The following is a 24,823-nucleotide window of genomic DNA, read 5'->3' on the forward strand; positions in this document are numbered from 1 at the left end:
TTGGCTTGGCGGGCACGTAGAGTTCGGCAGTGGCAGCCGCGGAACTGGCGCCGGGTACTCTTCAGTGACGAGAGCCGCTTCCAGTTGAACAAAGCTGATGGTCGGGTACGAGTCTACAGACGTCGGAACGAACGCACAGCACGTTGTTGCGTTCAGGAAGTTGAGACGTTTGGCGGCGGTAGTGTGATGGTGTGGGGAATTTGTGGCGAGAGGAAGACTGACTTGTTGGTGATAGAGGGAAACCTGAATGCCCGTCGATACATTGATGTTGTTTTACGACCTGTCGTGTTACCCTTCCTCCAGCAGAATCGAGGGCGTGTTGTTTCAGCAGGATAACGCTACTCCCCACACTGCTGTTGTTACCCGGAACTTCCTGAACAACAACAACGTAAACGTCATTCCTTGGCCAGCAAGATCCCCGATTTATCACCTATTGAGCACCTATGGGATCATCTCGGCCGTCAGGTGAAGCAACGTCAACATCCCCACAGACAAGAAACGCTTTGGCTCAAGCTCTACAGGAAGAATGGCGTCGCATCCCACATCACGTGATCAGACGTCTTGTGCACTCTGCACGACGTCGTGTGGCAGCATGTATCGCTGCAAGAGGTGGACACACTCGCTACTGAGGAGTTGGACACTCAAAGACACTCTGTCAGTACTGATGTGCATGTGTTGTCATGATCGAAAACCGGACATTTGAACCTCCTGTGAAAAAACGTCACAAAAACTCTACTTACAGCAAATTGTTTCAATTGTTCTGTAATGACAGTCTGCATAATATGTTCAAAAATTATATCAAACATTTCAACATTGAATTGCACGTGTTTGTATCATTTTATGATACAAAAATGATCGGGGACGTTTCTTTTGCCCCTCAGTTTAGTTGTTAGTCTAGTGAAGCCGATGCCACGACTAACCGCACAACCTGTCGATGATCTAGACTCGTCATGGTCAGTCAGGTTGTGATGGTAAAGGAATTACACACCACGAGGTGCAAGGTCAGTGACCCATGTACAACGTAAGATCCAGCGACGCAAGAAGGTGCTAACTGACATCATGGATATCGCGTGTGATAAACAGGTCTTGCCTAAAGGGGACTTTGTCATTAGAGGCGATACGCGAAATGTTTGCTGTATACATTAAACAAAGAAGATAGATTCTCGGTGCACTTTGAAAACAGTCAGGTATTTAGCATGGAACAGCTAATGAATGATGTAATCCAATGAGAGGAAGGTAACGTTTATCTTTACGCATGTGGAAATGACTGTGAAATCAGTACTGACGCTGTTACTGTGTGAGTGAATGTGTGCAGGTTTGGATGTGGTATACGTGTAGATAGGCTACTTGTGTTGTTGAATCCAGAAGGTATTTGACATTTTCGCGATATTTATCACCGGAATTATTCACTTTCCCTGAAAGCAATTATCAAACAAATCTGTATTTTGGCAGGTTTTACAATTCGGATGCACTGTCACTTTACAAACCACTATGCCAAAATTTATCATGTTATATTTTGGATATTAACTCTTGGCTTTCTGAAGAGTCTCATCAAATTGCACTTCATAGTATGATGAATTATTTTATACTCTTAGCTGCCATTCTTAGTATTTTAGGATCGTGGGTTCGAATCCCAGTTCGCCCTCATTATGTAGGTATATAGGTTTGTGGGCACCATACATATAGGTTTTACATGGGTGGTAAAACTTTATGACCTGCATTACTTCAGGATTTCCTCCCACATATAGCAGAGACGTCCTGATATGAGTCTGCGACTGTTTAAAGCGGCGTTAACCCCAGCATCACATCCACCACACTTCCCAATCTATCCCGGACCGCCTCCGTGGTGTAGTGGTTAGAGCGTCCGCCCGGAGAGCGGAAGGTCGCGGGTTCGATCCCCGACCGCGTCATACCAAAAGACGTGAAAATATGGTACTTATTGGTCCCTGCTTGGCGCTTGACATTAATGGGTACAACAAGGACTGGTCGGCTCGGAGTCAGTATAATGTGTCTGAGTGGGGTATTCATGCTTCACTGCGGCGTGCACTCAGTGGGCTAGCACTATAAAACCAGCTTAAGTCTGGGCTAGTACAAGCAGCCGCACATACACATACACACGCATGCACGTCGTCATATGAGCGAAATATTCCCAAGCCCGACGTTAAACCCAATCTCACCTCACCCAATCTTTCCCGATCTGACGGTATCCAACAGGACGCCACTGGGTGCGTTAGGGCGATACACATGACACGTGGTTATCTGGGCCTAGATTTTTGGAGCTCTATTAGCGCTAAGATAGCCCTAAGTTAATGGGTTTTTTGTTTTGTTTTTTGTTTGTTTTTTGGGGGGTTTTTTTCAATATTTTTATTCATTTCAGTGGAGCATACAGGATGGCATAAGGACGTTTGATGAAATAGTAGACAAGCATTTCAGTGAAGCATGCAGGATGACATTTGAGTATCATTTGGTGAAATAGTAAAACAAGCATGACATATGCATCAAGTACTAAGAGGGTATAGTCTCGAGCCCAACACATATTACACTTGATTTTCATAAAGTATCACTGTACAAAAAGTAGTATAGTGAAATATCCGTATTGACATAGAATACTGATGGTCCAGCCAGAACAATACTGTACATAGCGCATGATACACTTATAGAAATAAGTATTGTAATTTGAGAATATTATTTCAGTTCTTTCTGTGATAAATATGGTGCAGTGAAATAACTGTGTTAGCATAGCACACAGTATAGCTAAATATAATATAATAGGAGTAGAGCACTTTTTATAGTAGTTATTAGCACTTTTATAGTAGGTATTGCATCATATATTTATATAAGAAAGATGCTACAGTTTCAAGTTAACTGTTAATGTATGGCACTTACGACTATCTTAGCCCTAAGAGAGCTTCGACAATCTAGGCCCTGGTTACGTGTTGTAGTAGATCGCTGTAGCTACAGTAACAGCTGCGAGTGATACATACATTCGAGCGTAAATTGTGGCGATATAGCCAACATAGCGAGAAATGGCTTCTTGAAGAATGTCACAGCTCTAACCATTAATCTTAAATAGATGTAATTAGCTGGTGAAGCAACGCGGCTCCAAGTACAAGGCACGTGTAATTAGCTGCATGGTAATAGCGACGTTTCAATATGTTAAAATATATGCCTTCCCAGCTTCAACGGCTAAAACAACTCTGCTTTTAGCGCTCGACATTAATATACTACCCATCAAAAGTTTAGACTCACTAGTGTAAATGTAGCCACTTACTTCAGTCAAGTGTTCTAAACTAGATTTTGCAAAATATTCCATACTGTTTAAAGGTACTGTTTATACTTAAACTGATGTATTGTAAAACAAATTCTAATGGGATCGGGTTTTCAGGCTCGCTGACTTGGTTGACACATGTCATCGGTTCCCAATTGCGCAGATCGATGCTCATGCTGTTGATTACTGGATTGTCTGGTCCAGACTCGATTATTTACAGACCGCCGCCGCCAGAATATTTCTGAGTGCGGCGTAAAACTAAACTCACTCACTCACTAAATAAGACAGAGCTTGATATTTTGCATTTACCCAGACTGATATCAATTATATCAACACGAGTTGATAAAGTTACAAATATCCGAGACTTGCCGAGGATATTTTAACTTTTATCAACGAGTGTTGATATATTTGATATCAGAAGACACGAGGGTGAGATTCTATTTATCATAAAAAATCACTCTTCTTTAGTTTTCAATGAAAAATGTACATCTCTGAACACATTACTGCCATTAGACTTGCAGTGCAGCGATGTCATAGCATTGTGACGTCATCAAGTTCATGACGTCATAGCATTGTTAGGGCATTGTTCAAAATCTACTGTCAAAACGATATCTCCTAGGAGATATCGTTTGATCTCACACAAGCAATATCTCCTGTGGAACACAGTTTTGGATGATAAATACTGGCGTTCGGCAACAAGCAACCATACAATAACGCCTGAGGGTAGTCTGTCATACATACCTAGAAACAAATCTATCCAAGAAAGTCCACGCAAGTCTAGAATATGTGGCCAGTCTAGATTACTACAGTTTAAGAAAGTCTTTGGGATCCCTTTCATTATATTTTTAAAAATTATGATACAGGAACAGTTTTGTGAAACATGTTCATTTCAGAGACTAGATGTTAGTCTCGTCTGAGGGACATGTATTCAGTGTGACCACGTTCCCAATGCTTCTATTAAATGTTTTATTAAAAGATATTTGGCTAATACAAACAAAATTATTTTTGTGTTAATAACGACTCTGTTGCACGTTTGTAGGCGTATTGAAATCGTCAAACTAGCATTATATATGCTAATTGCATTATGTAAGCTCAGGAGTATGTAGATCATTTTAAAATACAAACCTTTCTCGTTATTCTTCTGAACTTCAAATCAGCAGCATATTTGTTTCAATGCAAACATTGAAATATGGGACCGAGATCATACGGTTAACCTAACAAAAAACAGGTAATGTATCGGACTAAAATATCAGGTGTTGAGCTGGGTTGTTGTCAGAGGAGTATAAACAGCCGGTTAGTTAGTACTAGAAATTATAGTTTACTAAAGAATTGTAATCCGAACTATAGCATACATATAAAGGTGCTGAGTTTGAACAGTTTAGATTAAACATATAAGTAGGGCTGCGCAATATAACCGGTTTACCGGTATTTACCGGTTCAGACATGAAAACGATACGTATTGCGATACGCTGATCGAAAACCGGTATTTTGAAATGCATTTGGAAAACGTCGTAACACTCGGAAATCTTCGGATATTTCCTTGTTTCATTTGTGCCAAATATTATTCACATTTTTATTTCATCATGATTAAAATTTGTTATTAAAGCTTAATCAAGCATAGTGATTTTGTTGTGTTTTTGCTCTATAAATCAAGCAGTAACTCGATTATAAGTAGTTTTTTGTTTAAAAATACTTCATGCAATATATTGCAATGCATATCGCAATACATGCTTTCGCATCGCAATATATCGCAATATGAATATTCTCTGCAATACCCACCCCTACATATAAGCAATATTTATGTCTATGATTACGAGTTGCAAAGCCTCTCAGCTGTTACTGTTAAAAGTATGCACGAAGCAATAGATGTTACGATCGGCGATGTGGAAACCAAATGTTCGGTAACAGCCGCTTGTTCGTTAACACACAGCACTTCTATGTGTGGCTTTAGTAACGTCATTGACACCTGGCAGCCATCGACTATATGTGGGTAATTAACACCCATAGCTGTGTAAACACTGGGGTACTTTAGTATCCTAACCCGAGGTGTTATTGTACCTTTGTGCTGTGATCTCCACAGCCTTGATAAGGAACGATAGACAAACACTAGCTTCCTGCAACTCTTTACAGATACCGTCATCCGTGCAATGAGCACTCTGACCAATCTGGTGTTACAAGTAGGTAGTAATCTTCGAGTTTAATCTAGTTGTGTCTTGGACGCTAATTCGTCTTTGAGATATCATGATATCTACACTGTTTGAATGGTTGCCACATGTCTGTTACAGCCCGATCTGACACGTGAAGATCCGGGTTAGAATTGATCTTCAGTAACCCATGCTTGTCGTACGAGGCGAATAACGAGATCGGGTGGTCAGGCTCACTGACTTGGTTGACACATGTCATCGTATCCCAGTTGCGTAGATCGATGCTCATGCTTTTGATCACTGGATTATCTGGTCCAGACTCGATTATTTACAGACCGCCACCATATAGCTGGAATATTGCTGAGTGCGGCGTAAAACTAAAACCACTCACTCATGCACTACAGCCCGATCTATCACTATCGCTTAAACAGCCACATATACACGCTCTGGGATCAGCAGGTGTCAACCCATTCCGAAATAAGTTCACAAAATCCAGATTGTAGAACTCATGGGCGGATCCATGAATTTTGAAAGGGAGGGTGGTGGTGGTGGGGGTGGTGGGGTCGAACTCCCTGAACGCAAAGTAAATCTTCAATGTGGTCTTAAGTCATTTTTCGAGCCCCCTTACACACAAAACACACACACACACACACACACACACACACACACACACACACCAATTGAACTGGTGAAGTAGATCCGGGTGTGTACCGGTTCAAGAGGGTTTTTTTAGCACACTTTGACGTTCCTTTGTCAGCGACTTGAGCTGTCGTGGTGCAGAAGTTGAGGAAAGCTGGTGACTAACGACGTGAGCCTGTGTATAAAACACCTGCATGTATAATGTATAAATTGTTTAACTAGCTGGAAATACACGCACATGTGGTTGAGGTGAACTGTGTTGTTCATGTTCAGGAATTTCCTGAAGGAGGGGCAAATAGCGACATGAACGCCGATCCCTCAACACTCTCGAATATTTGTCATGGGTACATGGGCTGTTTTGCATCATTATGTCGCGCTTTCATTAAAAAACAACAACTTTACATGCTCCATAATTGCTCATATAAATACATTTACTCAATAGAGTGGGTGAATGACAGAGTGCATTTTACGCCGCAATATCACGGTAAGGGGCACGAAAACTGGGCGTCACACGTGGCGTACGCATGACCTTGAACCCCGACCTGCCACAGAATACCTAACACTTTCTCCACAAGACAACCGTCATCAGATCACTTTGTACAACGGCATCCAATTATACAGCTTCTACTTACCTACCTACGTCACAACACACTGGACATATGTAGCCACCGGTGTCACAGACGACGCAACCCCTTGACCCCTACTTGTCCAGACTTGTTGGACGCGGTTGGTAATCTCGATCACCGCGTTTGTCGGCATCCCTAACACATTACGCGTGTATAGGGTGGGTGGGTGCGCGCGTGCGTGGGTAGGTGTGAGTGTCTTTGTTTGTGTGGTTTTGCGTGTGTTCGGAGTGGTAGGCCTACTAGAACGGGTTTTACCTATGCTTGCACAGACTAGGCTTAGGCTAGGTTAACGTTTGCTATAATATTATTAATCAGTTATTCAAGACCCTCGAGGTGCTTTTGAGTGCAAGACACTCGAAATTATAGTTCGATAAGGAAGACGTCCATGCCCCTGATCCTCACGGTGATATATAGCCACTTGAACCCGGCCACCCTGTGATTACCGTCAACACACAGGTGAGATCACTGACCATGTGTCACAAAGGCCTCAGGAAATCGTTGGCCTTCACAAGCGTCTAGGCGATGGACCTGTTGCTGGGGGAATCCATGCCGCAAGTAAGTCATTACACTAACGCTTAGTCCCTATATATACATATTTTTGATAGTAACAAATAAACCCATTTAGATTGAAAAGGAGCCCCATTGAGTTGGGAGATCCTGAACCTGGGGAAATGTAGACTTGCTTCATTTAGGGCTTTAGCATTGCAAGGAGGGGTAGGCATTAGGGAAAATATTGTGTTCAGGAACTGTGAGACAGACTGGTAAGTCGTCTTTGTTGATGCAGTGATACTGATGTATGATCTACTGCACACATTTGCAATCCGAGGCAGTGTTTCACCAACCTCAGATTAGTTTAAGATCTTGTACTCCTATCATATTCGAGACTCATCGGCGTGGCACCTCTCTGTCAAGAAAGACATGAATCTAATGAGATCGCCTCTTTCACAAAGCCAACGAGTATCGTAATCCAGAAGTCTGCCCAACCACACAAAACAATCGTGGCCTTTTTGGTAAATCAGGGAGAAAAATATTAATATTTTCATGTATTTTTAAAGAAATTAAGACAGGTTAAACAGTGTTAAATTCTTAAATTGTTGAAGTGAGGATGCATTTGAGGATGGTCTGTGAATTGCTTGAATCACGGCCCATGTGCAAACCATCCCATTATGTATGTATTTACTAGACATCACTTACCATTGCATGGACGACATGGCAATGGAACTACCAAGTGATGTTTTCTCCGCTGGTTTTATCTTGATTTAGATATTGCTCATTCACAATTGAAAAGGATTCGAAACATGTAATCCAACTTGTTAAACCCGATTATTAAAACATTATACATGTAATGGGAATGATTGAATGTCGGTACCCATTGGAGGATCCACTGCCAGCCTTTGTTTAGATACCTCCCACGTCATTCTGGGTCGACTTTGCTGACGTCACAGTGGTAGTGTGACTTCACACATCTGCATCCTCGTGAGGGATCGATCACATATAATTGGAATAAACAACGATGCTTGTCTACCGTAAAAGAAAGCCAGCTGATTACCGATGTGGCGGTTAGGTTTGGTATCGTCATCTCCTATAGGTGTTACATCATGGTGTTCTTAATTAGCACAACAAGCGAGAAAACCACCTGATTAATATAGAGTGGCGTGTCAAACATTCTTTGTCGCTTTGTGTGGAGGTGAGGTGAAGTGAAATGGGGTTTAACGTCGCACTTAAGGACGCTCATATGACGACGTGCATGCGTGTGTATGTGTGGCTGCTTGTACTATCTGGTTTTATAGTGCTAGCTCACTGAGATACCATGCCGCATGTGACACATTATACTGACTCCGAGCCGACCAGTCCTTGTTTTACCCATTAATGCCGAGGCAAGGACCAACAAGTAACATATTTTAACGTCTTTTGGTATGACGCGGCCGGGATCAAACCCGCGACCTTCCGCTCTCCGGCGGACGCTCTGAACACTGCACCACCTTTTGTGTGGATATGTGGATGTGTTATAAAGGTATGGTGTCGAATTCTTTCTTGTTATGCACCTCCAAAAATTTTAATTACAAAATGTCAAACACGCGCCGTGTAATAAACATTCCCAGCCGTTCCTCAGCGAGCTGAGCCTGCCATGTGTATAGTGCACATCAATAACCCGTCTCAGCCAATCAACGCCTGACACGTCATCATTGACTCCGTCTACGTCTACAATAACACGCGTGTTTGTCTGATAGAAACACGTTAACAGCCCACGATACATTCGAAAACACCACATCACAAATGCCGTCACTGAGCTGCCCATTTTAACGACCACTACAACGGTACATAGAGTCCCTAACAGACGCACGAAACGTCATTGACGGTGGTTTACAAGCGTAAACAGCGCAACCATACTCTCCAACACATGCGAACGTCCTTACACGTGCAGCACGTGCAATGACGTTAATGAGTTTAAATGATCAGATGCAGACATCATGTGCTTCAGTTCCAGACTCGCCAACAGACATGTCGTTAGGAAGAGTATTGTTTCCGTGTTCAGACATACCAAAGATACCACTACGCATGTTTTCCTCTCAACCCAGGACTGTTGTTATCGTATTTCAAAGTCAGGGTGAAGGGTCACATTGCGTTGGTTTTTGAAATGGTGTATATAAGGTACCTATTCTCCTACAGGTAACATACTGCACCTAGACGCCGCCCCTGACAGGTAAGCATTGTTCCCTTGTTTACATACAGGGACTTTGATGCTTTCAGAGGTTCATATCTTAATTCTATAAACCGTCTTCGGTCTACTTGTGAAAGGGTTGATCAGTTGATTGTCTGGTCCAGGCTCGATTATTTACAGACGGATGTCATATAGCTGGGGTATTGCTGAGTGCAGCGTTAAACAACAAACAAACAAAACTTCAAAGATCCACTGTCTTTGAAGTTGAGATGCTATAATCACTTTTATTGTTTTAATATAATAAAACACTTTAACCACTATGCTACCTTACCGCCCCTTCGCGGTATTTGAAGGACTTCAATAAAACATATTCTCGGTATGTTAATTTGAGTATATAGAGCATGTTATTTACTTCCTGACAATACTCAATAAACTGTGTTAATCTTTTAAAATTATATCTAAAGCCTTGATTAATAATCTATGTCCGAATACTAAGAAACATATGCTGTACATTTTTTGCACAAACATGTAACATTCTATGTAGACTTGCCAAATCATTCCAAGCTTGAGTAGCCTCTGGGATCTGAGAAGCTGACTAAATCCATATGGAAGCAAAACACAAATGAAAATCAGTAAATAACATCAAAGATATGTGACACAAAAATGCGTCACTTGGTAAATAGTTGTTGTTTACCTGGTTTGAAAATGTTATTTATTTAAATCTGTTCAGGTTTTGTTTTATTCATCCACAATCTGAGAACTATTCATTGAACATATATGGGAGACATTTAAACAAGGTAAGGTGCAGGGGTAGGCAAGAGCAGACACACCCCTTTACGAAGCATACCGCTTCCATATATATACAAAGTTAAACCCACGAAGAAAGGATATATTAAGCTCTCAACAAAAATAATTGTGCCGTGACTAATATTTGTCTTGCAATTAACATTGTTTCACGAATACATAATTATTAAGAAACATTCGTATAACATTTTGCTTACTTTCAGTACACAACCTTTCAAAAATCCTGTGATAGCCTACAGCTTTCCCCTTCCCACTACACACACACATAAACATGCACGCACGCGCACGCACACACCATTCCTACCTTTGAACATGCAGTATCTCACTTGACTAGAAACATTCAGAAAGTCAGCATGTACATAAACATGATAAGTTCCAGATACAAAATATCTACCACTTTATTAATGATGAAGATAGTCTCGTTATTTTACCACAACTGAGAATAGACTTCACACATTGTACCCAGGTGGAGAATCGAACATATTATATCAACGTGGAGAATCGGACATAAACCTTCCACTTGTATTGCCGAAAGCAATTAAAAGGAGATTAATTTAGCTGAACGGCGGTTTATCTGATTCTGAAGACGAGTCTCCACGGGAATCTCCACGGACGACTTCTCCAGTGGCGCATGTGCTTTGCTTGCCTCTTTGTAGTAATAACATCTTCATTACCCCACGTGCAGATGTGTGTCTGAGTTGTGCAATACCTTCTGGGCCTGTTGCCGGGGTCTCGGTGTTCAGTACTGCACGTGTGATGCACCACGCGCTGGCATCGCCTGCTGGGACGCACCAGGAAGTGATGACATCAGAGATCAGTATCTGCGGCGTCACGTCTTTGCCGGCATCATCGGCTGAACCAATATGTTTACGTGAACGTTAAGTGAACGGAATGAGTTAGTCACCTCCGTGATGGGAAGCTTGGGACGATACCTCATACCACGTGTTCACACAATGAAACATACCTCTGAAGCTAGGCTAACATCTAGTATCTGGAATCTAAAACAAAATTATATCAATAAAATAAAAAATTATCCCAAACACTTTCTTCATTTTAAGAAACCCCAGTAATCTAGACTTTAGCTAGATATAGCATTGGGTCTGTTAGATGTATTTGTTTCAGGCTTTGGATGACCGACTATTCCGAATCCAAGGTAATTTAATCTTCTAAGCAAATCTACAATACAATTCTTTTTAGGATCTGAAACTATAACTATAACTCATATGCATATATACATCACATTTCACTGAAAAGAAACATTCTACCATGGTTACGTGAAATACTCGACTTCGATTGGACAATCAATAAAATTAGACGCTATCAATTTGGATTGAACATACGTCTTGTAAATGCGATTGTAAATCTGTTATGATAGAATGAAGGTTAGTCTGTCGTACAGACCCTGAAGCAAATGTATCCAAGAAAGCCCACGCAAGTCTAGAAAATGTGGCAAGTCTAGATTTCCTCAGCTTCAGGGAAGAAAGTCTCAGGGCTCCTTTTAATTATATTATATTATTTTTTACTATGAACTTCTTTTTTCAGTAAAATATGTTCATTTCAGAGACTAGTTGTTAGTCTAAATGGAAGTAAACTTACTGTGTTTGAAAATTAGATGAATGTTAAACCCGAATTGATTGTCTCTAAATTTCCTATGAAACCGAACGTGTTTATCTCTAAATGGCGATCCTATGCGGTTTTTACGGGATGCGAAAGGTCACTCATAGAGCTGGGTAAAGAAATCCAGTTAATAGTATTCTTGACTACTTCAGTACAGCAAATGTTCCAAAGGGTGAAAAGCCATGAACTTAAATTAACAGGTGATAAAGAGCAAGACCAAACAGACTTGTGATACTGCATGTCCCCATGATAGCTACTGTGATGGTAGATTAGTGGCACGCTCCATGTGTTCCTCTCATGAAGTTACTTTAGAAAGAAACTGTTCCTTGGAAGCCTGAACGAGCTGCCACAAGCATGACCATTTCATTCACGGAATTTACACTACAGCACTCAATGGCCCCAGAGTTAGTGAGTGTGTTAACACTGCTGTAAGTCTCACAAAAGACTTTGCCGCTTTTCAAAACGTGTCCTCTGAGCCAGATTCAAGCATATATCATATCATATTTCACAATCACCATGCCGGATCTGAGAAACAGCTTATGGTCAGATCGTTATCATAAAAAAACCAATAAACCACGCACATCTGTCATATTGATATTCTTATCACAAGGCATGTTTTAATTTGTATCATATACCAGGGTCACAAATCAATTCAGTATGATTTCTTTGTTGCAGCTAGTTGAATATTCACTGTTACTGCAACATAAGTTTTAATGTACATTGTAACATTGTCTTTTATGTGGTATATGGTATTCACGAAGGATAAAGTGTTAATGCTTTCTTGCTTTATTGTTATTTCCTGCTTTGATAATATTTTGTAATCTGATCTTCTATGCACTTACATATGTTTTTCCACGAGCGCTCACCATGCAAGCTGGTATACTATATCAACGAAACTGAAATCGGTATGTCATGTTTTTCCATAAAACTAACTAGGCTGTATTGTTACAGAATATTTTCTAGGCTAAAAACAAGCTTTTTTCACGCTCTCATCCAAATTGTTATGGAATGCACGACCTATGACAGCGGGATGTACGGGCATCGCGAGAACGAGATCTCGTTACAGCACGCGCTACGCGCAGCTGTCAGAAGAGCAGCCGATAGTTATCGTCTGCTCGGCGTGAAGACAAGGAAGCTTACTCATTTGCTCTCATTTCCAGGCAGTACAGCTACATTAGCGAGTGCTTGGATATACACCGGACAACACTGGACAAATGTGACAAGGCACCGCCATGAAGGGACCAATACAAATTCTTGTTCTTGGTAAAGAAGGAGTTGGTAAAACTGGTGAGTAACTGTTTTGTTTTTCATTCCCCAAGTTCCTTAATGCCCCTCATGGAGTTTGTATTCCAATTCAGGTCCATGCGCTTTGCCATCACTGAGAGGTTATGGTTTGTTTTTTACCTTTTGTTTCAAAAACATCTGTGTCTTTGCCAATATTGTCCTTTCTTGGAAGAAGCCAAAACAAAATCACTTTTCCATGCAAAATGTCGGAAGGTCATATTCTGTAAAGAAAATAATGAATTTGGTTTAAAGTCAACTTATGTTTAAATGATTATATACTCAATCTAATGAGATTTAAGAGTGTAGCGAAGCCGTCTTTTTATCGGTATGAATGGGAGGTTTCCGACACAATTGGCCTCTTGCTGCTATATTCCCTGATAACGTAAACACTTCACAAACACAACTGTTTATAGATGGGGTATATATCGCATACTTCCTGCTTCTCTGGTTTTCAAGACAGTTGGCAATTACAGGGCTACCGTGCCATCCTTCCGCTTGTCTTCGATTGAACTTAATGCTGGCTCGTTATGTGCGTTTAAACCTTTGGTATGTGGAAAGCCGCTAATCTTCGGTCTAGTTAATGCCCAAGAAGATTTTATTTCCCCTTTTGTGTAAAATTAATTTCGTGGGCAAGTTTGTTCAGCTTCTCAATTCAATTAAATTGATTCCCACTTTGAGTACTACTCATAACCAGAATGGAATATAAAATATATCAAATAACTTGATCAGCTTTCGTGAAGCCAAACCAACCAATTCATATTTAGTCTCTTACACTACCCCCAATGCATAGATTTAATGAAACATTCACAACATTTGATACATAACCCTTTTTGTCCGAAATTCTACCCGTGAAGGTCCGGGTTAGAATATTGATTTTCAATAACCCATGCTTGTAAGAGGCGACTAACGGGATCGGGTGGTGAGGCTCGTTGACTTGGTTGACACATGTCATCGGTTCCCAATTGCACAGATCGATGTTCATGCTGTTGATCACTGGATTTTCTGGTCCAGACTCGATTATTTACAGACCGCCGCCATATAGCTGGACTATTGCTGAGTGCGGGGTAAAACGAAACTCACTCACTCACTAGTCTGAAATTCAGAAAATTGAGGGTTTGTTATTTCCCTTGGGTTCTTTTGAGGAGTTTGTTAACGTTATTAACGACTTTATTTCGGGGACTGTTTGACTTTCCACATAATGTCGGGACTAGTTAATGATTCCATACATACAACGTGACAGTGAAAAGATTTCGTTTTACTTCTTAACGTTGGACTCGGCTTGTGAGCCTAATGGTTTGCATCTGTTATACGCACAGAAAGATTGATTATGCTGTGAGACGTTCTCGCAGTGATAAGGATTAACTAACAACTGGTACATTAGATTTTATCTCTAAGTTGTGGCCTCTGGTTTGAGTCTATTTAACAGTGACCATGGTCTGATGTCTTGTGAGTAAATGAGTGAGATGGGTTTTACGACGCCTTTAGCAATATTTAGGAAATATAACGGCGGAGGTTACAAGAAGTGGGCTTGACACATTGTAATCAATTGGGGAGTCGAACCCGGGTCTTCAGCGTGACGAACGAACGCTTTAATCACCAGGCTACCCCACCGCCCCGCTTCACACTGTACCTATATGGGGAATCGAACTCAGGCCTTCGGCGTGACGAGCAACTGGGCTGGGCTACAGCCGCCCCTACCCCCTAACCACGGGGCTACCCCCGGCCCTTTCTGATAACTTGTAAAAATATTTCTAACAAAAAAATTATCCGTTACAAATTTCTCTATTAATGGAGATATCAATTACTGTATGCGAGAGAAATATATCACAATGAGTTTCCACAAGTAACATCTATCAGATCATGATCATTTTCAAAAGAGTTATTAAAATTAAGTATATATAAACACACAATACCATATAAAATATATTTCGACACAATGAATTCTGACCGAGAACAGAGCAGATTGGTTTCAAACTTAAGTTAGTAACTATTCTCAATGGCATGGAAATCAAGGAGAAATATGCCCAACGCAAACGACATGTAAATAGTCGAGAATGTATCAGACAAAGCAGACAATGATACGAAGTGCAACGTGTACAGTGAGTGTGTGAGTTTTACACCGCCTTTAGCAATATTCCAGCAATATCACGGCGAGGGACACCAGAAATGGGCTTCACACATTGTACCCATGCATGGGGAATCGAACCCGGGTCTTTGGCAAGACGAGCGAACACTTTAACCACTAGGCTACCCCACCGCCCCGCAACGTATACAGTAGTGTGGGGTCAGGTTCCGATACTCAGTCACCAAGGTACCAGTCGGACCGCCCAATGAATGACGTCGCAAAGCCACAAGCATGGGTTCCTGGAACCCAGTCTAACCCCGTACACGACGGGGGCGGTGGGGTAGCCTAGTGGTTAGGGCGTTGGCTCGTCACGCCGAAGAGCCGGGTTCGATTCCCCACATGGGTACAGTGCGTGAAGTTCATTTCTGGTGTCCCCCGCCGTGATATTGCTGGAATATTGCTAAAAGCGGCGTAAAACTAAACTCACTCACTCACTCACCGTACACGACGGGTCACAACCAGCTAAACGTCTTCAATGTATTGATTAGAAGGTCAGAGGCATCTCTCATCACCATGAAGTAGGCGGGGAATATAATACATTTTGATAACAATATATCTTATATATCTATCTTGTTATAGAACCGCAACGTACGATCAGATGAAGTGTTTACTTTTAACACAAAACCGGCGTGTTAACTTTACGAATAGGTTTATCCAGTTACTTGGACAGTCCGGGTTCGATTCCCTCACGGATATATTGATGTAAGTGCTACCAGTTATACACAATGAAATAGTAATTTCTAAATATATCAACCCGGACATCTTCCGCTGAAACTAATCATGTTTGTTAATGTCGCTCGGTAAATTACGATTTCAACCTTTATACCTGCCCATGAGATATATACTTCTATTATGTGTAGCGCCGGGTGGAGTCCAGGGGCTCCTTTCATGAAGCAACCTTTACTAAGGTTAACCTTAACTCCCATTCTTTAACACTGCACTAAGGTAACCTTAGTGCCTTACGATCACCTTAGCGCTTTGTGAAAGGAGGCCCAAGACTGATAGGCTACTAGAGATGACTTATACGAGGATAACATGAATTCAATATGTGACATGACCGATTGTGGCGCATCGTACCAGGATACCGTGGATATATGCCCTTGTTATCAACCACTGGTTTGTCTGTCTCAGATTCGACCATCATCCGACTGAGATGAGTGAGGAAATATAGTTGAATGCGGCTTAAAACCAGCAATTTGTCATCTCAAAACCAGATGCTTCCTTCTCTAACATAGCTGTTGTTCGAAATCATTAACTGGAAAAGAATAAAATATCTGTTTTATATTTGTACTCATAAGTAGCACTTTCCACATCTGAACCAATTTGAACATTGCTCAAACTGTTCATGCTAAAATGGCAATTATTTGTCGAAACAGCATTACAGCCGTACATACCACTGACCTCTGAATTTTGGTTAATTGAGATGGAGTGATTTGATGGAATTTCACCGCACGTGGTTGATATTGACGCTAGTTACGTTATCCCCTGCATTGCTGTTTTTATACGTCATAACGCACCTCTCCGAGACACGGCGGCCAGGCCAAATGGCGTTTCTGCCAGAATAATTTGATTATAACATGTTCATTATAGCAGCGTCGGGAAGTTAACAGACAGAAAATCGCTCTACGCGTTTACTGATATAAATGCATCATTTAAGAGCGAATAGATTGAAGGTTGGTCGAATTTCAAAGTTTCGTGTCTATGCCAAATAAAAGGGCGTTCCGAAGTACGGTTAAATGATGGACATAAAATTGGGTAATGTCATTTGAATGAGGATAGATGCATTAGCGAACGATATTAAGGAACGATATTCAAGTTCTGTTAAAACTGAAACCAGTTGAGCGTTACTGGGCTTGGGCAAATTGGTACATCAAAGCTTTCTTTTGTCACATAAATAATAAAGATATTCCTTTAGATCTTAGAAAATGTTGATGCGTTTTCAGCTTTTTTCAAAATTTATAGCATGTTTTTTATGCGAGTTGGGTTTGTTTTCTTATCAAAGGGATTAAGGCTCACACAATTGGCGGCCCCGGTAAGTTGGAGCCAATCATTCAGTTCCAATTAGTTCGTCAGGTAACTCCAGTGTGCTGTATGCCAAACTGTCAGTGTAATGATTACACATCATATCACACCTGTTACACACAGGCATTATCTCATTTTAACAACCACTCGACCTGGCCCATAGTTATAACTATTTCCGTATGCATGAATATGGTATAAGTGAGTGAGTTCTACGCCACCTTTAGGAATGTTTCCGTAGCATCATGATAGCCAAGAATGGGTTGTACTCGTTGTAACTATGTTGGTAATCGAACCCAGATCCCTGGGGACAAGTGAACGCCTCAACCACTAGGCTACCCCACCGCCCCTACGTTGTACAACGGGATATCCAAGAGTATGATCCGATTCGCATATCACTGTGTTTTTGATATCTGGATATTTGCTGGATTCATTTAATACAGTTGGGAACTGGCATGTCAATTCTGGGATAGAAATGGTCTTGCGTGACTATGCTTGTACTTTAATTTGATATTGCATGTTACGGGGTCGTGTTGGGCGAACTGGCTAAAGCGCCAGGCTAGTGATCCAGCGAGCTTGCGGTGACGGGATCGAGCCCACCTGTGACCGGGTGTAAAAACTTTGGAGTCAACTTTGTGTGCAGACTCTTTCAGTGTTGTCACAACCCCTAGTGTACAGTACACAACCCTGTGCACTTAAAAGAACCCACAAATCCGTTGGTATATGACCAGATGGTGGCCGCATGAATACGTGCAAACACCTAGTTGCGGGTACAGCAACGTGCAGTAAACTTGGACAAAGTACTGTGACTGTGTCCCAGTCCACCCAGCTGTGAATGGGTACCTCGTAAGGATGGGAAAGCCACAATAACTCGGTGTGCCTAGTGGCTGCAAGAGTTGTATGATCCCCAGGGAGTTGAGATTGACGACGTGCCGTTGAGATTGACATCCAATGATCTAGGGAATTAACAAAGCGCCTTTGAGCAGCTGAGCTGGATATCGGCGCTATACAAATGTTAGTATGTATGTAATGCAGTCGCACATGCAGTGCTTGCATTGTATAGAAGAGGTATTGCGTTCCGGTGAAAAGTAAACTGACATACAAAAAAACATACACACCTGGTATTTGGGGATTATTTTCCCCCAAACAATGTAAATATTTTGAAATGTGTTCGGATTGTGACTTACTTGTCATAAACATTTAGAAAATGATCCCAAAGCACCATGTATGTTTTTCTTTCATATGTGACTTATAAAAGGTACTTATAAGGGTTAAAAGTATATTGAAATTAAATATAGAATTGCAAAAGTCTCTAAGGTAATAATTAATAGTTCAAATCATAATTTCTAAAAAATGAGGGGTAGCCTAGTGGTTAAAGTGTTGGCTCGTCACGCCGAAGACCCGGGTTCGATTACCCACATGGGCACAATGTGTGAAGCCCATTTCAGGTGTCCCCTGCCGTGATATTGCTGGAATATTCCTAAAAGCGGCGTAAAACTAAACTCAGTCAGTCAGTCATCCTGTGCACTGGTTAACAACTCATCCCAGGGTTAGATACCCAACCGGGAATACTGTTGGCCAGACTATGTTTACCCCGCCGTTAACAGGTCTAATTGGACCACATCTCAGGCAAATCACTTCCATAATAAATCCACGGCTGTTGTATGGGACCTCTGATAGTGCGGGAATTCTGACGATGTACGCGGAGACACTACGGGTTGGTGCTCCCTACTGTAGCGAGAGCCAATAAACATTCCAAGCATTGTCAAGCTCCTGATGGACCTTACGGGTGTCTGCGGAAAGAGGCCATCCAGTGCATGGCCTTCACAGTAATTGTATGCACATTAAATGGGTGTAAATGGACATGTTCATTAGTGATGATATACTAGTATACGTCTACAGCCTGCATGTGCTCGAGGAGTCCATAGAGGGGAAATTCCAACAGTTGGTGATACCTACCAAGGAACCATGTTAACTGTTGAGAACGGGGATTCCATTGGTTTTGGTTCGACGTGATGACAAAATTTGCTTTCCTAGCATTCCAGCACCCTCACTCCAACCCCACCCACCTACCTCCCCGGAGAGGTATTCACAACCCTTTGAGAATGTTCTTAATCTTTTCTGTAATTTTAAGGGCGACTTGGTAACCACTGGTGTTTAATGTGTTCGCCCGTTACGCCTAGGTCCTGGGTTCGATTACCCACATGGGTCTAATGTGTGGAGCGCAGCCAACGTGTCTCCCGTCTTCATATTGCAGGGATATTGTTAAAATCTCAATCACTTTTTTGAATATATATTTTATGATCTAGTCTCTTTTTGCAAGGGGGCGGTGGGATAACCTGATGGTAAGACCCGGGTTCGATTCCCCACATGGGCCCAATGTGTGAAGCCCATTCCTGGTGTTCCCCGCCATGATATTGCTGGAATATTGCTAAAAGCGGCGTAAAATCATACTCACTCACTATTTTTCCAAAACCTGTGCAAAATGGTCACTATGTAATTAGGGTAATCATGGACTGATGAACATGGTGCAGTTTGATTATAAATAGACAAGGCGGTGCTTGACTGCCAATTTGCCAAAATATACTCCTCAAAGAATGATATTCACATCTTTGTTTTCCCTTACGTTTAGATTTCCACTGGTCCATCCATATACTCCATCGAAAACTCTGTTTTGTCTTTAACGACCACTGGAATCTGTTTCGGTAGAAAATCAAAACTGATCGAATGGGGGCAGTTTGATGATTCTGATTGTGTGAGTGAGTGATTTTATTTATAGTGGAATGACAACAGTGCAGAAACACAGTAATAGCTTAAGAAATGGTTGACCCTTGATCATCATGTTTGTAATGGCGTTAACCCTACCAGCAAGGGTTGTGATGTTGCTTGGAGCCACACGCTACGGAGACAAACGATATATTTGGCATTGTTGCCTTAACTGTCTGGTTATACATGTATGATTTATGTTATCTATCAGCTGATTTTCATATTTGTGATCTTTTTGTCCCCCTTGAAGTTGTTTCCTTTCACTGGACATATGAACACTGATGCCAAATCGGGCCTCCCACGATAAGGTCACATATACTGCAACACGATAAACTATATAAACCTTGTTAAAAACAACAAAAACAAAAACCTTTTTTTTCTTTCTCACTAACATACAACGTGCAAACATTTCAAACTTCCCACATAGTATTGCTCTAACGAACAGGTGCCAGTCGATATACAATGCAGTTCCAATGATTTAAGAACACACATGTCGTTAAAATATAGACCTTACATATATAGACTGTTGACATTATTCTCAGAAACATCATCAGATTTACCGGTCATCCGATATCCTTCACGCTGCTGACCTGATTCCAGAAAACAATTTAAGACGCCCCAAGCTTATTTTCCTGTTTGTTAATCTCGAGGATGGTGATGGATGAAAACCCCAATCCAGGTTAACTAATCTTCCTTCCCTTTTTTATCTGATTTAATCCCCCACAATGCATCAGTCGGCGGCTATACTGACGCTCCATCTTGAAATCTGATGTGCTGTCGACGGTTCAGATTTCCCTGTCGGCTCTAATTATTGCCTACCTCCTGACTAATTAGCCATGCATTTTGACCCAGGTGGGGCGTTCTTTATCTTTCACGCTTCTTTCAGCTCTGGTGGTCCGATTCTTAACGCGCAGGTATCTCACCGAGTTTGCGCAACTGGAGGAAGTGACGTACGAACGGCCTGTATATGTGGACGACCGCCAGGTGACGCTGAGAATTACTGACGTCAGCGGAAAGGTGAGTTAATCCTTTATTAGTTTCATCAGTTTAACTGTTCATTTTAACGTTATCAAGAAATCGCAGGTTTGACCTCTACATTACATTCAATACATCTAGACTTCTAAGGATTCCCAGACCTGCGTGGATTATTTTTCAATTTCATATTCCATTTGAGGGTCTTTTTTTTTCATGGCAGACAAAGTGCGCTGTGTCCCAATTTTGCACAGAGACTTCAAATATGGGCGTCATATACGAAAACATATTTTCTTTGTGGACATTGTGAATGCAAAAATATAAGCCATTGTTTGCCAACTCTTTCTCTTTGACAACATGCCAACAACCCGTGAAGATCCGGGTTAGAATTGATCTTCAGCAACCCATGCTTGTCGTAAAAGGCGACTAACGGGATCGGGTGGTCAGGCTCGCTGACTTGGTTGACACATGTCATCGTATCCAAATTGCGTAGATCGATGTTCATGATGTTGATCACTGAATTGTCTGGTCCAGACTCGATTATTTACAGAAAAATTTACATGGCAAATTCAAAGTAATGGGCATCTGTTAATGTAACCTTTTATAAAATGAACACATTTTGACTCAACGTTTAGATCACCTAGACAACAAACGAAGACTTTAATAAATAAATAAATAAATTAATTATGCATAGGGTTTGTTAGTCCCAACTGCGCAGATCGATGCTTATGTTGTTGATCACTGGATTGTCTGGTCCAGACTCGATTATTTACAGACCGCCGCCATATAGCTAAAATATTGCTGAGTGCGGGGTTAAACACATCAACCAACCAATAGTTCAGAAGCTCTCCTGGACTCCAAGGGTTAATGTGATTTGACTTCCGTACCAGCGTGGGCTCAGTCTCATTCTGCTACATCGACCAATCAAGGCATTTGTTTTACAATATTGTATATATGTACCGAACAACACCTGTTTCCTTCTAAAATAACCCCGAGCTGCCAAAATAACTCATCTTTGTGCATCATGACTCCAAGGGTCCCTTTGAAGGCTTTGAACACAGATCACTGGAGCTTTTATTACAAACAGCTCTGGCGAAATTGCACCAGATACGCCCCATTATTGGCAGAGATTGTCACAATTTGTTCTTGGTTTACGTGAAGTACGTAGTGGATGCTCTATACGTTGATGTGAAACACCAAAAGAGTTATTTGCCCTTGACCTTGCTAACCTGTAAGACCCTGGAAGGTCTTTAAGCTAACCTGTTGTATAACTGTAATTATTGTAACGTTGTTATTAGGTTTGAGGTGAGGTGAAATTGGGTTTAACGTCGTGTTTGAGAATATTTCGCTCATATGACGACGTGCATGCGTGTGTATGTGTAGGTGCGGCTGCTTGTACTAGCCCAGACTTAAGCTGGTTTTATAGTGCTAGCCCACTGAGATACCACGCCGCAGTGAAGCATGAATACCCAACTCAGACACATTATACTGACTCCGAGCCGACCAGTCCTTGTTGTACCCAGTGATGCCGAACGCCAGGCAGGGACCAACAAGTACCATATTTTAACGTCTTTTGGTATGACGCGGTCTGGGATCGAACCCGCGACCTTCCGCTCTCCGGGCGGACGCTCTTACCACTACACCACGGAGGCGGTCTATTAGGTTTGAAATACTGTTGAAGATAAGATAGTGAGAAGAAGCATTTAGCAATATAGCAGCTATCACGACGGGGACATTGACATGGGCTCCGCGTGTACACATGGGATTCGAACCCAGACCTTGAGTGACAAGCTATCGCTTCAACCACATTAGGCTATCCCAGCGTCGCCTTTACAGCATGGCATGCAGCCGTCTGAACTCTGACTCCCCGTGTGTACCAGGACAACCCTTGCATCAGTGTGCATTTACACGCGGCAACGCACGTGCAGCGTCCTGCATTAGAAGTATATTATGTCATCATGATTTCGTATTTAATTCCACAAAGTGTTTTCGCTCAAAGAAGAACGAAGTGTTTCACGGCCTTTGTGCATTCATCAAGCTATAGGGGCGGTGGGGTAGCCTAGTGGTTAAAGCGTTCGCTCGTCACGCCGAAGGCCCGGGGTTCGATTCCCCACATGGGTACAATGAGTGAAGCCCATTTCTGGTGTCCCCCGCCGTGATATTGCTGGAATATTGCTAAAAGCGGTGTAAAACCCAACTCACTCACTCATTAAGCTATGCTGTAATGCCTGTACGGGAATAAGACGAGCTGGTGACGAATCGGGCCTTGTACGGCCATTTGGAATTGTGGATAGGGATAAACACATTCAACAACCTTTTGAAAGGTGATAGTTATACTGAAGAAGTTATACGGTTGAAATGTAACTGTTAATCGTAGATTATGTGTAACTGAGGTAAGTGAAATTCATTTAACACCGCTTTTGACAGCACCTTTTGCAGCAATCTCGATCGGGATGTTAGTCAAAGTACTCATTTGGAGAATCGAACCCGTGGGGCGCGAACGCTTTAACCAGTAAGCTACCCCAGCGTTCGGAGTAATTATACCCACGGGGAGCCTAGTGGTTAAAGCTTTGGACCTAGAATTGTTTCCCGTGATAAGTTAACTGTACAATGTAAACATGAACGTAAAACACGTAAAGCCAGGCGAGGAGTTGTTTTGGAAACAAGTGAAAACCCATCACCATTGTTTGAAATTATTGTTTAGAAAAAGTGCCGAGGGAGAATATGTCCTGAGAATCTCATACATATAAGACTCGACGAATAGAGATCGGTGGACACTTTATGTATGTGACCTGACTGAACGTGTATCCTCGTACCCCGACGGCGTGGGATAGCGGTCATGACATCAACCATTGTTTGGCTGGCATGTTCTCGGTTGACGAGCCTAGCGATGAAATGAATGGAGATTTTTTGTTGATTTAATCTTTACTTGTTCAGGTAGCATGAAGTAGTGCAGACATAACTGTTTGGTACTGAAGACTTCAGACGGAGCTCAGGGGACATCCATTGGTTGCAACTAAAGTTCTGAAAGTATCAATGTACAGGTTGTCAGTCTTTGCACACAAGGGGCACGCCTAACCTGGTCATCTCGAGAGCCACAGTTTGCGTCCATTAAGAGTGCTTGAAGTCTATGATAGGTGTTCGTGTCCCAGTTCGGTATCTTCTAGGTTTGTCAGCAATTAAACCCGTGTAGCTTTCACTGAAGCGGGAAATCGCGCAGCCTTGAGTCACACCAAACTTTTCTCTCACATTCGTGATTACGGCAGTCTACTGGCAAGAACACGTGTTTAAATATAATGCAATTCAGGTATCCGTATTGTCATACGTATTGCGATATATTGGGAGCTAGAATGTGAGTGACACTTATTGTACGCGCATATCCTATTTGTACAGATCCTGTACAGACTATCGCACTAAAAATAAAAGGTAAAAATAAAATGGTAACAGCAATTCATTTTTAGAGTATGTAAGATATGCCATTTTGTCAATTTATTATTAAGGGAAACATCATTGTGAATAAAAGCCCATGTTGATTTTAACTTATACCATAGAGATTATTACAAACCGTATATATCTTTTCCAAATACATGTATAGCGGTTCTCAGAAGGAATGTTGCATTACCTTGTTTGAAAAGCCTATTGCTGTGTACTGCTGAACCAGTGCAGTCCTACCCGTGGAGATCCGGGTTATTGATCTTCAGCAACCCATGCTTCTCGTAAGAGGCGACTAACGGGATCGGGTGGTCAGGCTCGCTGACTGGGTTGACACCTGTCATCGCATCCAAATTGCTTATATCGATGTTCATGCTGTTGATCACTGGACTGTCTGGTCCAGATCCAAACTCACTCACTCACTCACTCACTCAGTGCTGTTCTATCCGTGATACCACTGGAATA

The 24,823-nt window shown here is 41.8% G+C and overlaps 1 protein-coding gene and 1 long non-coding RNA gene across 2 annotated transcripts in view; both read left to right on the plus strand.

Moving 5' to 3' along the window:
• LOC124277753 (ras-related and estrogen-regulated growth inhibitor-like) overlaps nt 1-24,823 on the plus strand; it is a 38,697-nt gene that overhangs the window by 2,579 nt on the left and 11,295 nt on the right. The window contains exons 2-3 of the mRNA XM_046713478.1: nt 12,921-13,047; nt 20,841-20,971. Of these exons, the coding sequence (XP_046569434.1) occupies nt 12,993-13,047; nt 20,841-20,971 (186 nt within the window). The 5' untranslated portion in view covers nt 12,921-12,992. The remainder of the gene's footprint in view (nt 1-12,920; nt 13,048-20,840; nt 20,972-24,823) is intronic.
• Nucleotides 13,060-18,817, plus strand: LOC124277754. The gene is made up of 3 exons (XR_006898916.1): nt 13,060-13,267; nt 17,235-17,237; nt 18,704-18,817. It is a non-coding gene; the product is annotated as an uncharacterized LOC124277754 (long non-coding RNA).

The sequence above is a fragment of the Haliotis rubra genome, unplaced genomic scaffold (genome assembly GCF_003918875.1).
Source record: "Haliotis rubra isolate DU_JTF1 unplaced genomic scaffold, ASM391887v1 Scf227, whole genome shotgun sequence".
Taxonomy (NCBI): Eukaryota; Metazoa; Mollusca; class Gastropoda; order Lepetellida; family Haliotidae; genus Haliotis; species Haliotis rubra.